General features: G+C 40.9%; 1 protein-coding gene across 3 annotated transcripts in view; it reads right to left on the reverse strand.

The window, feature by feature from the left end:
- LOC110537143 (unconventional myosin-Vb) overlaps nucleotides 1–15,399 on the reverse strand; it is a 75,814-nt gene that overhangs the window by 42,157 nt on the left and 18,258 nt on the right. For all 3 annotated transcript variants that reach the window (XM_036937131.1, XM_036937133.1, XM_036937132.1), the window contains exons 2-13: nucleotides 12,470–12,580; nucleotides 11,651–11,822; nucleotides 8,962–9,106; nucleotides 8,243–8,399; nucleotides 6,550–6,693; nucleotides 5,693–5,774; nucleotides 5,370–5,477; nucleotides 5,084–5,193; nucleotides 4,691–4,956; nucleotides 3,604–3,685; nucleotides 2,114–2,254; nucleotides 1,472–1,594 (exon numbers count right to left, since the gene is read on the reverse strand). In XM_036937131.1, coding sequence (XP_036793026.1) covers nucleotides 1,472–1,594; nucleotides 2,114–2,254; nucleotides 3,604–3,685; nucleotides 4,691–4,956; nucleotides 5,084–5,193; nucleotides 5,370–5,477; nucleotides 5,693–5,774; nucleotides 6,550–6,693; nucleotides 8,243–8,399; nucleotides 8,962–9,106; nucleotides 11,651–11,822; nucleotides 12,470–12,580 — 1,641 coding nt within the window. The remainder of the gene's footprint in view (nucleotides 1–1,471; nucleotides 1,595–2,113; nucleotides 2,255–3,603; nucleotides 3,686–4,690; nucleotides 4,957–5,083; nucleotides 5,194–5,369; nucleotides 5,478–5,692; nucleotides 5,775–6,549; nucleotides 6,694–8,242; nucleotides 8,400–8,961; nucleotides 9,107–11,650; nucleotides 11,823–12,469; nucleotides 12,581–15,399) is intronic.

The raw sequence follows: 15,399 nt of genomic DNA on the forward strand, positions 1-15,399 counted from the left end.
TATTACACCCACACTATACAGTACTCACACCCACACTATACAGTACTCACACCAACACTGAAGCAGTTTGGTTTAAATACGTTACCTTGCTTAAAGGGTCAATCTGCAGTTGAAACAACAATAACAACAATACAGTACTCACACCAACACGATATTACACCAACACTATACAGTACTCACGCCAACACTATATTACACCAACACTACACAGTACTCACACCAACACTATATTACACCAACACTACACAGTACTCACACCAACACTATATTACACCAACACTATACAGTACTCACGCCAACACTATATTACACCAACACTACACAGTACTCACACCAACACTATATTACACCAACACTACACAGTACTCACGCCAACACTATATTACACCAACACTACACAGTACTCACACCAACACTATATTACACCAACACTATACAGTACTCACACCAACACTATATTACACCAACACTACACAGTACTCACTCCAACACTATATTACACCAACACTACACAGTACTCACACCAACACTATATTACACCAACACTATACAATACTCACACCAACACTATATTACACCAACACTATACAGTACTCACACCCACACTACACAGTACTCACACCAACACTATATAGTACTCACACCAACACTATACTTACACCAACACTACACAGTAGTCACACCAACACTATATTACACCAAAACTACACAGTAATCACACCAACACTATATTACATCAACACTAAACAGTACTCACACCCACACTATATTACACAAACACTATACAGTACTCACACCCACACTATACAGTACTCACACCAACACTATACAGTACTCACACCAACACTGTACTTACACCAACACCATACAGTAGTCACACCAACACTATATTACACCAACACTATACAGTATTCACACCCACACTATACAGTACTCACACCCACACTATACAGTACTCACACCTACACTATACTCACACCAACACTGAAGCAGTTTGGTTTAAATATGTTTCCTTGCTTAAAGGGTCAATCTGCAGTTGAAACAATAACAAACCGCCACGCCGCCACTGATTTGGTAAATAACTGAGGGATGGGGCTGGATAAATGTAATCACTCTCAGATTAATAGACAGAGCTATGGATGCAAGGACTGACCATCCATGAGATTGGATGTTCTAGTTTTAACCATGTTTTGACGCAATACAGTGTTAACAATTGCATTGTTTACAAACAAAGGGATAAACAAGCTTCTATTTTGGGTTCTGATGGGGTAAGACAGTTGGACTAAGCTCATGAGGCATGTATAAATTATACTCTTCAAGAATCAATGGGTATATATCATGAATTTAAAAGTAAAAAATGGATTTAGCAATCGCAGATTGACAGTTTAAGGCCAATGATGACCTCAACCAACAACCTTGGGGTCATCAAATGTTCACCTAACTGAAGAGGCATACATACAGGTCTACCCACCTTATCAGCAAAGTGAATGACAATGAAAGATGTGTTGGACATCCGTGGTTTCTGGAAATGGACGCTACTTGATAGGCGATCGTACAGCTTCTGGCACCAGTTCTGATCTGTCCCTTTTGGCACCTGTAGCAGCAGCGGATGGAGGAAAAGAAGGAAAGAGAGAGAGATGATATAAAACCATGGAGGAAACCAAAACGTTCTACCCACGTTACCTGTGCTCAGAATCCTCATTATTTTGAGGTTGTCCCAAATGATCGTCAATAACTTCAAAGGGCTGTGGGATGGGACAGGATGAGTGAAATAAATAAGTAATCTGTTTTGTTCCAAAGGCCTTAAATCATAAAGATCTGGATGCAGGCAGGGGAAACAGAAGCAGGCCACGGTGTGTACATTACAGCAGGATGAATCCCATTAACTGAGGCAAGACGTTTAAAATGCTGGGATCAGCAGTACGCTCTGCTCTGCTCCCCACTTCAACCCCTGAGACTACTCAAGTGCATCCTGCACTATAACTCCTCCCATGGCCAATCGTCCCTATAAACCTCCTCACTAATAAGTTAAGAACTATGTACTCTGGAGCTCTGGAGTAAAGACAGTGTTGATTTAGGACTAAGACAATATATGTAAGACAGGGTGCTCCACCTTGCACTCCTCATCCAGCAGGTCCAGGATTCCCAGCTTGGCCTCTATGACATCGATACAAGGCTGGTTGTCATAGAAGTCGATGAGCGTCCAGGGGATCTGCTCCTTCACGTACTCCTCCTGCTCCAGCTTGAACACATGCTGAGGACACAGAGAGGAGACAACTACACAGTGAGCTACAGCCCAGCAGGTTATCAGTTAGACTAAGTCACTAATTATTTCACTTCAATAAATACATGTTGAGTCATGAGGTTCACAGCGACAAGTTCTTACGTCTCCTCTACAGAACATTGGAAACTAAGGTAAAGGGTAGGTAGACAGAGTCATTAGATCATTTATTTTGGTACTGTAGCTTGTTTTTGGTCACAGGTCCAGGATTGGCTGAAGAACTGCAACATTTATCTGGAGCTAACTCTGCAGATAGCACTACTGGGTGATGAAAAATATATGGCAAATAGAAATCCAATATGGATGGTGTTAAGAGATAGATGGGAGGGGTTGAATGGAGTTGAAGGGTGGGAATAATAACAAGATAACTAATGTAAAATATACGGTGTCCGTAAAATGTAAATGGGTTCAGAACGTTTGTAAAACAGCACAGTTAAAAATATATGGCAAAAAGAAATCAAACTGGGTGGACATCAGAAATAGATGGGAGAGGTTGAGGGTCGAGGAAGAACAGGTCTAAAAACAAACAAAATAGAACTATTGTGAATTAAATTGTCCGTCAAATGTATATAGTATGTATAAGTTGGAAGTAGAAGCCTAAGTGGTGTTGCTAATTAGTTTACTCCAATTAGGGGAGGCGTGGAAGGGTTAGTGGAAAATATATTTTTTTTTAATTGTTTGTTTAAAGACACATACATACATACATACATACAGTGGGGCAAAAAAGTATTTAGTCAGCCACCAATTGTGCAAGTTCTCCCACTTAAAAAGATGAGAGAGGCCTGTAATTTTCATCATAGGTACACTTCAACTATGACAGACAAAATGAGAAAAAAAATCCAGAAAATCACATTGTAGGATTTTTAATGAATCCTAGTAAAAATTCCCTGTTTTAGGTCAGTTAGGATCACCACTTTATTTTAAGAATGTAAAATGTCAGAATAATAGTAGAGAGAATGAATTATTTCAACTTTTATTTCTTTCATCACATTCCCAGTGGGTCAGAAGTTTACATACACTCAATTAGTATTTGGGAGCATTGCCTTTAAATTGTTTAACTTGGGTCAAGTGTTTCGGGTAGCCTTCCACAAGCTTCCCACAATAAGTTGAGTGAATTTTGGCCCATTCCTCCTGACAGAGCTGGTGTCTAAACTTTAGACTGGTACTGTATATGTATTTACAAAAACATATATAAGGGGATTGGAAATGATGCAGACAATTACATTTATGGACGCTACAATATAAAAGCTGATCTACCCCCCCCAAAAAAAATACAAGTAAAAAAGGAAGGTAGCTAGATTACAATCTAGTCTCAAACTCACCTGGTTGAACTGCTGCTGAAGTTTCTCATTGGCGTAGTTGATGCAGAACTGCTCAAAGCTGTTTATTTCAAAGGTCTCAAATCTGTTCAGATGAAGAGAAAACATTCAAGTGTTTAATGAGTCAGAAGTCTCTGGTCTCCTGTCATCCTGTGTTGTGGACAGTGATTCTAAATCATGGGCTGAGAGGAAAACTGCACCAAACAATCAACACTCATTCAAGGCTAGAGTTGTCATTACAATCCAGGACTTCAGGACTGAGATGTTTATTGATCCCACTGATGTAGGGAGGTGAATAATCTGTCAATGTGCCCTTGAGCAAGGCACTTCACCTTAACTGCTCCGATAAGGGCATCTACTAAATGACTAAAATGTAAATGTAAATGTATGCCTGGCGTGATAGCTGAATATACAGAGGCCATGGAAAACTGGTCTTCTGAGTCACTGCTTGTGAAAAGCATGTAAAATAGTGACCAGGCTGCTGTATCTGCTGAATGTCTTATTTGGGGAGAGGTTTCCACTGTAGCTCAGTATCTCTCCCCTCCCTGCCCCAGCAGCCAGCCTTATCAATAATCTAACTCACAGCAGGGAACCAATTAGGCCTTCAGTCAGACAGGGTCAAGCAGAGGAAGAGCACAGCTCCCCCAGTCAATATGGTTCTATACACTTAGAATACTGTAATGAGAAGACACACTTAAAACACAGTGGATGGTGATATTTAGCTGGAGAAACACAGAGCGCTCACACATATGCGTCGACACAGAGGGCACACACACTGAGTAGTTATGAAATCTACTCATCAAATACAAGCTTCTTCGTATTCTAGTACAAAGAACATGGTGTGACAGAACTGTGAGGCAAAATTAAGAATGTGGGATTGAGATGATGTTGTTCTGTGTGCCTGCTGTCACAGTGTATTAATTTACTGCAAGCCTGGGATTATTTTACCATTCACCATGGCTGAGATTTCACTCCTGGCGCTGGCAAGAAAATCAGTTCTCACACAGTCAAGTTCCTCTCACAATTCAAACCGACCCACTGTTGAGCTTTGTTTTTAGAGGTTTTGGGGAGCACAGGTGGACAGCCTTACCCGTAGATGTCCAGAACACCAATGAAAGAGTGTTGTTTGGAGGAGGTGTGCAGGGACTTGTTGACGTACTCCACGATCCAGTCAAACATGTGGGCGTAGATGTGCTTGGCGAGTGCGTCGCGTGCATTAGCTGCCTGTTTGCGAGACATGTTCTTGACGTAGGTCTCTGACGTGGTAACCAGCTTCCTGTGACATAGCCAGTGCTCCATCTGCTCCAGCTCCACCCCCAGCAACTGGCAAAAATGCGCCAAGTGAGGGTCGTTCTTCTACAAACACACACATTGAATCAACAAATTAGGTATGAGGTATAGAGAAGATACATGGTTTGGGGTTGTGATGTGGAACTAGAAACTCAAACAGAATTAAGCTAGATAAGACTGGATAGTGACATACTAATATGTGGCAGGAGTCTCCGTCTCTCTCCGAGCAGATCTCCACATTTCCCAGATGCAGGATGGAAGCTATGATTCTGAATATGCTGCTTTGATTGCTGTCATTAACACCTGTCAAACAACCAGAGTAAGGTGCATGTTAACAGTTGTTCCATCGGGAGATTGAAAAATAACATGTTTCTATTTCTCTTTTGTGTGATTAGAATAAAATCCCAATCAGTCTTTACGCCTATTCTAATGTAGGTGTGTTGCTAGCTTAGAACGTACCCATGCAGTCAGACACTTACCCAGTAACGTAAAGGCTTCTCTCGTCTTCTCAAAGTCCTCAGCATCATTAACCCCCTCAATGAAGATGTTCTCTCCTTGTGATGTGAAGATGAAGTCCTCTGCACTGGCTTCAGAATGAAAGCAGCAGTTAAGTAGAGATATACATTCATGTATAAGACCGGTGTTCTTATTAGGAGGCCCTGACAGGCATGATAGGCATCCATTATTCTCTGAATCCTTTAGTATGAGAAATAATTGCCTCTAGTAAACATGACATAAAGAGAAAAAAATTGCTTATGAAACAGATAGATAGTGGAATATTGTCTTCATCTGTGACACTTACTCAAGGCTAGGTCTTTGAACTCTGGCAAGCTAGCCGAGGCACACAGCTGGTAGAAGATGTGGTAATTCCTCTCATCCTCTGCCTAAAAAGAGGAAATATACTACAGATATTGTATCACTTAAAAGACCAATGCAGCCATTTTTACCTCAATATTAAATCATTTCTGGGTAACAATTAAGTACTTTACTGTGATTGTTTTCAATTAAATTGTTAAAAAGCAATTTCTCAAGCAAAAATGTTGCTACAACTGTCTGGGAGTGGACTGAGCGAGGGTCCTAATTGGAGGAGTCTAATGGGAGAGACATATAACCTAAAGAACTAGCTGTTATTGGTAGAAAGGAGGGCAAAATCACTTTGTTATTGGTCTATTAACTTATTCCGCCTGGTGATGTCACCAGGGAGTCCAAAACATCATCTTTGCAAAACAAGCTGCAATTTCAGTCTTTTCCAACAGCTCTTACAATAAAAGGACATTATCAGAATTTTCACAATTTCACAGTATTATTTCAACCTGTGGAAATATATATAATATACAGGAAAATCATATTTTTGCCTGCACTGCCTCGTTAACTCTTTATCAATAATATATTCTGAGTGAATGAAAGACTTAGGTAGTTTTGTTAGATCAGGAGTTCCCCTGGGCTGCAATTTAATCTTGTAGCTCTATTCATTTTTTAAAATGACTTAGATAAATTCATAATGATATTTGATTGTCTGGAAAAATGTGTCAAGTTAGGGCTTAATCAAATGCTTATTTAAACTAAGGAAAGTAAATGTGAAGGAAGCATGGACTTGCAGTAGTAATACAGAGTGAAACCAATTTCTTCCCAGACTGAACAACATGGAGTTACACGTACCTGAAAGACTACCCTTGACTTCTCCAGCAGATACGTGCGCATGTTGGCTCCTATGATGTGATAACTCCTGTCAAAACCAATCTGGATGTACTTCCCAAAACGACTGCTGTTGTCGTTGCGAGTGGTTTTCGCATTTCCAATAGCCTATAAAGAAAAAGAACGGGGCGGAAAAAGTGGGAGTTTCAAAAGAAAATCTTCACAAGAGATCAAAGGAAAATCATAACCACTGTAAAATATATATTTCTATCCTCTCATATTGTAATTCATACCACACAAAAAAAACTTTAGAGTCTCCTTACTGCTTGTAATATACCTTGACAGTCATAATGCTCCTAATTCTGAGCTGTGACACCTGCCAAGATGGGGCTTGAGCCAGTCGGTCCTTGCATACAGATCAGTCCTGTTTCTGTTTCTTCACTCGGAGTCCATTACCAGCCTCACGTCAGCTAGATCAGACAGAAATGTCTGACCGCCCTTCTCCTGAACTTCCTGAACAACAGACGGATAACTTTCTAGCTAGCAGCCTTTCCTGGTCTTATCGTTCCACACAGGCTGAGGGACTTTGCTGTTAGGAAGGTTTCTGCTGATTCAGAACACGAGAGAGGGTAATGGACTCCTGCTGTGCTTGCTAGGCTTCTTCACATACAGTTTTCATTATGATTCCCCATACAAGTACTTTTCTGTAGCCTGAACTCTCCAAAGTCACAACTGAAGATGTGGAGTTCATTATACTTTTTGTGTGCCGAGAAAGTTAACACGATCACGTTTTAACAAGAACCAACCTAATAGCGTTGCACGCTATACCAAAACTCCTGTACTTTTTCAATACTACAACATGAAAAGTGGTTCGGTACTAGAATTTGTGTTACTTTCGGTACTTCTGTCAAATGCGTCTCACGTTATATACGGATTGAGAGGATCGAGTCTGTCAAGTCATTTTTCTGAATCTTCTCAGGGGGGCCGTAGCTATCCAGGCTAATTGCGCTTGAAGCTGACCCAGCACCAGCCACTTTCGAGAACCAAGTGAGAGGAGAGAGAGAAAATGCAGACAGCACAACTTACTCTAACAAAAACATCATACCTCCACGCCCGCAGCTTGTTGACAAAACTGGCTGCAGAAGCAAACTATGGGAATACTTTGCTTACAGATCAAATGAGGGCCAGCCCACGGAAACAACTAAGCAAAAGGTGCTAGAATGGAGTGCAGTGCAAGGGAGGTTTAGCTCCAAAACAACATAAACAACTATTTTACACATAATACTTGCATTGTAACGTTATTCTACTAGCAACTAAATTTGAATACTTGTTTTGTGATGACATGAACATATATTCAGCATGACATTCATGTGAGCATTATAATAGGATTACAACCCAAAAGTAATGTGAAATGCGCTCATAAAACGTGACGATTTTCAAAGTCAAAATTGGCAATTATCGTAAAAAATCTCGTAAACAAAAATGATTAAAATGTTTTTTTTAAAGAGTTAGGCATAAGGTTAGCAGTGTGGTTAAGGTTAGAGTTAAGTTTAAAATAACATTTTAAGAAGAGAAATTGTAGAAATAGGCTGGGTTTTGACTTTGTGGAAATGGATGTACTTAGACTACTTCCGGTTTGCACTCGATTTCCCTTACTAGTATGCCATATAGCTGGCCTGGGCTGGTTGACAGTATGGGATCATCAGCCCATCCTCACCTCCATGATGGGGCTGGAGGCCAGCACCTTCTCCTCAACATTGGTGTCGTTAGCTGACCCTCCCACAGTGGCGAAGAACCGCATGGCGTACTTAGCAGAGACGGTCTTCCCTGCCCCTGACTCTCCACTTACTATGATGGATTGGTTCCTCTCATCTCTACAGGAAGAAGCGATTGAGATCGACATTGGAGACATTTTGTAAGTTATTTACAGTTAAAAAGGTAACTGACCATCAGACAATATCAGATATTGCAATAAAGCTACAGTAATACAGTGGATCAATCCTATAGTTGCACAATGCTAATCAACTCTGCATGACTGGAGTTGCCAGGACAATATAGCAGTGGGCCTTTACGTAGGCAGCGACTACAACTTAATGTGGACATGGTATTGAGGAGGGTGACAGTTAATGTGGACCTGAGCACTGTTATTATCCACCCACACCTTCCATTGAAGACACCGTCTCTGCCTGGACTGCTTATTTAGACCCTCAGTCCCACACCAACACTATCAAATTACATAGCAAATTGAATTAGGGGTCTAATCAAGTGCTTGATATGCAGCTATGTGTCACACAGTAACAAATCAATTGCCTCCCAAAGCAGACTAATACATAAAATGTGCTTATGAAACTGGCAACTGTACCAGATCTGATACAGTAACAGAATCCCGATCCTGGGTTATAACCAATTAGCTGTACCCAGAGCCTCATACAGCACCTGGCCATCTGCTTGTATGCCTCCTCAGCAACAGCAAAGATGTGTGGGTCCATGTCTCCCATGTTCTGCCCACTGTAGGCATTGATGACCTCCTCTCCATAGATTTGCAGCTGCTCGTAGGGGTTGATGGCCACCAGCACAATGCCTTTGGAGGGAAGATGGAGTGAGGGAAGGGAGGACAGTAGAGCCAGTCAAGTAAAACGTTCAACTCTCTAAAATCACTATATCTCACAGTGATACTGTAACCGGTAGTTACTTGATCCTTTATGGGTGTGTGTATTTGTGTGTCTCCGGGGGTTGGGATAAAGCAAAAAGACTCATCTCTGTTTGTCCTGTGATAAACTAATCTTCTTATTAATCCTATCATACTGTACGTACAGAACAAAATACTATTGTAATTAAAACCACATTGATAACAACCCTTAGTCGTTTTAACTACTACCTTTGGTATGTAAATACTACATGGGGCGGCAGGGTAGCCTAGTGGTTAGGGCATTGGACTAGTAACCGGAAGGTTGCAAGTTCAAACCCCCGAGCTGACAAGGTCATCTGTCGTTCTGCCCCTTAACAGGCAGTTAACCCACTGTTCCTAGGCCGTCATTGAAAATAAGAATTTGTTCTTAACTGACTTGCCTAGTAAAATTTAAAATAAATAAATAAACCATATCACAACATCCAGATGGCCAGAGGAATGTAGAAGGTTTACCCAAGCATGCCCTGGCAGGGTTACTATGGGGACAGATCTCCCTAAAAGATGGTGGTGATATCTATGGCCAGTGTATACTCAACAGATTGTCTTTGCTCATTACCTTTTGTCTGCTTTGTTTAGGATGAATTCCACACATGGCTACAGAGCAAGCATTTGTTGCTTTAGTCAATGTTGATTAGGGATTGGGAGGACAGGTTTGTAAAAGTTGGGACAAGTCAACCAGTAAGGTCAATAAAAGCCTCAATCCTACATGGTGTATAGACCAGCTACACTAGTAAACATGGAGGACTTTGTAGCAAAAGGGCTTTTGGAAGAGAAGCAACACAGGCCACATTGGATAAATCTAATTGATGTTAGTTGGCGCTGTATAAACCAGTGTAATAAATGGCAAGATAAGATTTGAAGACTTCACCCCATCATATGTAGATTCACCCCATCATATGTACACTACCGTTCAAAAGTTTGGGGGTCACTTAGAAATGTTCTTGTTTTCCATGAAAACATACATGAAATTTGTTGCAAAATGAATAGGAAATAATGATTTTTAATTGAAATAGTAATTGTGTAATTGAAATAGTAATCCTTCAAACTTTGCTTTCGTCAAAGAATCCTCCATTTGCAGCAATTACAGCCTTGCAGACCTTTTGTCTGAGGTCATCTGAAGAGATTTCTCCCCATGCTTCCTGAAGCACCTCCCACAAGTTGGATTGGCTTGATGGGCACTTCTTACGTACCATACGGTCAAGCTGCTCCCACAGCTCATTAGGGTTGAGATCCTGTGACTGTGCTGGCCACTCCATTATAGACAGAATACCAGCTGACTGCTTCTTCCCTAAATAGTTCTTGCATAGTTTGGAGCTGTGCTTTGGGTCATTGTCTTGTTGTAGGAGGAAATTGGAAAATGGAGTGGTAGCCTTCCTTTTTTCCAGGAACCCTTTTACCCTGTACAAATCCCCCACTTTATCACCACCAAATCACCCCCAGACTGTCACATTGCCTCCACCATGCTTGACAGATGGCGTCAAGCACTCCTCCAGCATCTTTTTTTTTAAAAATCTGCGTCTCACGAATGTTCTTCTTTGTGATCCGAACACCTCAAACTTTGTCTGTCCATAACACTTTTTTCCAATCTTCCTCTGTCCAGTGTCTGTGTTCTTTTGCCCATCTTAATATTTTATTTTTATTGGCCAGTCTGAGATATGGCTTTTTCTTTGCAACTCTGCCTAGAAGGCCAGCATCCCGGAGTCGCCTCTTCACTGTTGACGTTGAGACTGGTATTTTGCAGGTACTATTTAATAAAGCTGCCAGTTGAGGACTTGTGAGGCGTCAGTTTCTCAAATTAGACACTAATATACTTGTCCTCTTGCTCAGTTGTTCACCGGGGCCTCCCTCTCCTCTTTCTATTCTGGTTAGAGACAGTTTCCGCTGTTCTGCGAAGGGAGTAGTACACAGCGTTGTACGAGATCTTCAGTTTCTTGGCAATTTCTCGCAGGAAATAGCCTTCATTTCTCAGAACAAGAATAGACTGACGAGTTTCAGAAGAAAGTATGCTGATGCTCCAGATACTCAACTAGTCTAAAGAAGGCCAGTTTTATTGCTTCTTTAAATCAGAACAACAGTTTTCAGCTGTGCTAACATAATTGCAGGAGGGCTTTCTAATGATCAATTAGCCTTTTCAAATTATAAACTTAGATTAGCTTACACAACGTGCCATTGGAACATAGGAGTGATGGTTGCTGATAATGGGCCTCCGTAGATATTCCATAAAAAATCTGCCGTTTCCAGCTACAATAGTCATTTACAACATTAACAATGTATACACTGTATTTCTGATCAATTTAATGTTATTTTAAATGGACAAAAAACAAGGACATTTCTCAGTGACCCCAAACTTCTGAACGGTAGTGTAGATTCACCCCATCGTATGTAGATTCACCCCATCGTATGTTGCCTGTTTAGAGAGGTGGTATAGAGACTTACCACAGTATGTGTAGATGTGATTGGACTCGGTGAAGCGCACTTTGAGGTTGTGCAGGACAGCAGGCTCGTGCAGGTAGCTGAGAGCTGTGAGGTCATTCTCCCCCACCAGGATATCAGGGTTCCGGAGGAAGGGAAGAGCATTGTCTTTGGGTCCGATGCGGTACTCCAGCGGCTGGGACAGATGTTCAAGCAAAAATGTCACAAAAACTGATTACAGCCAAGTGTTTGCACGTGTACCTGTTGTAAGGGTAAGACCCTTTTCCCTTTATCAGTTTAAATCATATTGCAGCACCATCCATAAGAATATTACAATCCACACAGCTTATTGAATTATTGAGAAGAGAAATAATCATGTTTTTATGTTAAAGGGTGACGGCATCTAGGTGTGTATGAATCATACCTGACAATCCCACCCTGCGAGGAGTATTAAATAGGAATTGTGATCATGAGTATGTATGTAGGGGAATATACTGCTGCTACATGAGGTGATATGAAAATCTCATCATATGCTTACGTATTCAAATTACTCTTGACACAGTGCACTGTAATTTAATAGCTGTATATTTTACTCTCAAAGTTTGCAGTTTTCCCTTAAAAAACACAATTAATGATTTATGGCACTTAAGTTTATGAATGTGTCTGGGCACACACACACACACACACATTAACTGCTTTAATACAGCATGATGTAAAACGCAAAATGTACAACAGCACAGCAAAATAGACCAAAGCATATTGAGTCTTGAGGCAAAGGCTATATTATCCAAAAAAGGATATGGATTTAATAACTGTGGCCTGATCCAGTGGGTAGTATATTACCGTTTCATCTTCAAGTTTGAGGTACAGGATGGGCTCTCCCTCCGTGTAATCTTTGATGATCTCTGCAGCTCTCCACACATCCTCTGGGTCTGGGATCCACACCCGAGTGTACTGGAAAACAAGAACACATACAAATATAATTAATTTAACTTTTTCAACTCATCAATTACTCTGATTATTGTTTGCACAGTTAGATAACATTCCTCCCCCATTTGCCCAAGTTCATAGACGATGTTGTGTAACTTATTGTCAATAGAAAAAAGTAGTAATTGTTTCAACAAATGCTTAAATTAAGAAATGCAGTGCCAATAGGTTGATGTGGCACAGTGGCAATGTTGAGGTTGCGTTTGTGACACAACCAGCCTTGAGATATCCCAGATAGGTCTATATTGAGGTGAAAATGCTGACAGATCATTTCTTAACTCTTATTTAGGCCTACCTTTTTGATTACATAACTTAGGATCACATCCAAATTTACTTCAAGATTATTTTAGTGTTAACTTTATGGAATTACTATGAGAGAAGTTTGGCCTGATGTTGTAGATAAAGCTTTTATTTTTCTACCTATTATCAGGATGGTGGGAGTAATTACTCCATGTGATGAATTATACACACTATTAGGCTACCACTCTGACATCATGTGTGCAAAGAACAGGGTCAAAGTCAGTGTGCAAAATCCAGACATGAAAGATTGCCGCGAAAGAAACAGTGTTGTAGGTCAAAAACATCAACACACGAGAGAGAAAGTATGTTTCACATGCAATATGTTTTTCTTTATTGGATACATGAATTCTGCTGGACGATTTGCATAGGTAGTTAGATAGCGTTGGCAAGCTAACTCTAGCCAGCTAGTTGGCATTTTTGTTGGGTGTTCCAACTAGGCTAGCTAGTTACCATCTACAGAAAAGACTTGCCATGCAATCTGTTTCGTTTTTTTGGTATTAGCTAGCACGCTAAGTAGCTAGTTTCCTCACGTTGACTAGCTAGCTACCTAAAGCTGGAAAATATGCTATGGTCGTTACTCGCTAGCTATCTAACTACAGTAACGTTCGCTGGGGTGGATGGTCTTATATTCCATGAACCTTGTTCTCAGGGTATCCATACCCCAAGGGTATTAAGTGAGACATACCCAGGATGTTAACGAGCTAGCTGTGTCAACACAATCACTATTATTGTTAGCTGGATAACACAACAACTATCTAGCTATGCTTAGCTAGCTATATGGCTAAACTATAGAAGTCATGATTTATGATAACTAGGGGCAATGTAAAGTGTCTATGCTGAATGGTCATACATTCTTCTTCTATACCATAGATTACCACAACGTCTCAGACTCTAGGATGGGAAATACTTACAAGAAAGAAACAGATGGAGACAGCTGTCGATTTCCATTGTTACTTGTAATGTTAAAAAGGAAAGAAAAAGACAATCCCATGTTTCTAAATTAGCTAGCTTTCTAGAGAAGGGTGCAATTGTGGCCCCCAATTCGGGGAGTTCCTGCATGTGATTAATTATACACACCATTAGGCTACCACTAATTGCATTCTGAAAATACAACTATTAGTTTCAGAAAATTGGAAAAATCGCATGAAATGAGGCATTATCAATTTAATTCAAGATCAGAACAATATTTTTTGTTTACTATTGCACTTCTCAGCACATACGTGTCACTTCACTGACGTTTAGGCCTATTCTGGAGATGCAAATGACTGCACCACAGAACAAAAGAAAAACCGTTTATTTTTCTGTGTCCTTGATGGCAAAAATAAAAGCTGTGGTCTGCTCAACAAATTATCCAAACAGTCCTCCTGACTTCCCATTCCTCAACAGATATGAAGCAGCCTTACTCCCTATTACTTTGTAGCAGTGCATTGAATGTGGGGGAAATAACAGACAAAAGAGAAAAGGAAACTTACTGTTGAGATGTATTAGCTCATCAAAAACATGGCTATATTTTCTCTGAAATCTACGAGACAGGCCAGGCTAAAACTACAGAACATTGAAACATAGTACAGTAGAGTAGGCCGACCTCAGACAGCTAAACTACATAGGGTTCACTGTGGGTGACTGACCACCAAGAAAGATCGATGTGTACATACATAAGTACACCAGATCGCAGGTTGATTCATGTCAATTTGCTGCTAGCAGATGAAGAGTGCCAAAACAAAGCATGAGGTGCTGAGGGTACAGAAGGGCAGAGGGCTGTGAGTCATAAAGCAGCTGACTCGGCACAGGATTTAGGCTAATCAGCAACATCCCTCCAGTGCATAACTGCATCATCTCCTTTATATCACCCCAGAGAAAACACCACGGAGGGGGGAAGGGTGGGAAAAATAACTAAATCCGAAATGTTAATGAATGCTCTGACTCACCATCTTCCCTCCATTGGGCCACATTTGAAAAGGTGAGAGGATGGAATAATGTGTAGGCTATGGTTCACATATCATCAGCAGACTGAATAAAAGCAGTCAGGGGGATGCAGTTTATACAGTGTTATCAGCCCTGTACTCTGCAATGTCCTCTGTGTGTAAGTCAAGTGGATTTTCAACAGCTGAGCTCTGTGTGTCTCAAAATGGAGAACAAAGTATTTTTGTACGACCTTCACAACTTCATAGGAAACTTCTTAACAAGTTGTCTGTGTTTACTGTTACAGGAGGGCCCGGCTATCTCAGATTGGTGTCATCATGAGTCTGTGCTCTTCACACTAGAATCTCAGCCTGATATCAACAGTGAGTTGGCAGAGGACACTCTCCCCAGGAGGTTAAACCTGGCATTTAGACTCAGTCACAGAGGGCCCATTCATGTTTAAACAGCAGTAAGCATAGGCGTCACACCCCCTAACCAAGTGGTGGGCCAACTCCCCTGTAGGAATGCATTATAGATTAGACACCTACTGATGTTAGCCATGCTCTGACTGGGAGGCTGAGAGA

Source organism: Oncorhynchus mykiss, chromosome 12, assembly GCF_013265735.2.
Source record: "Oncorhynchus mykiss isolate Arlee chromosome 12, USDA_OmykA_1.1, whole genome shotgun sequence".
Lineage (NCBI taxonomy): Eukaryota > Metazoa > Chordata > Actinopteri > Salmoniformes > Salmonidae > Oncorhynchus > Oncorhynchus mykiss.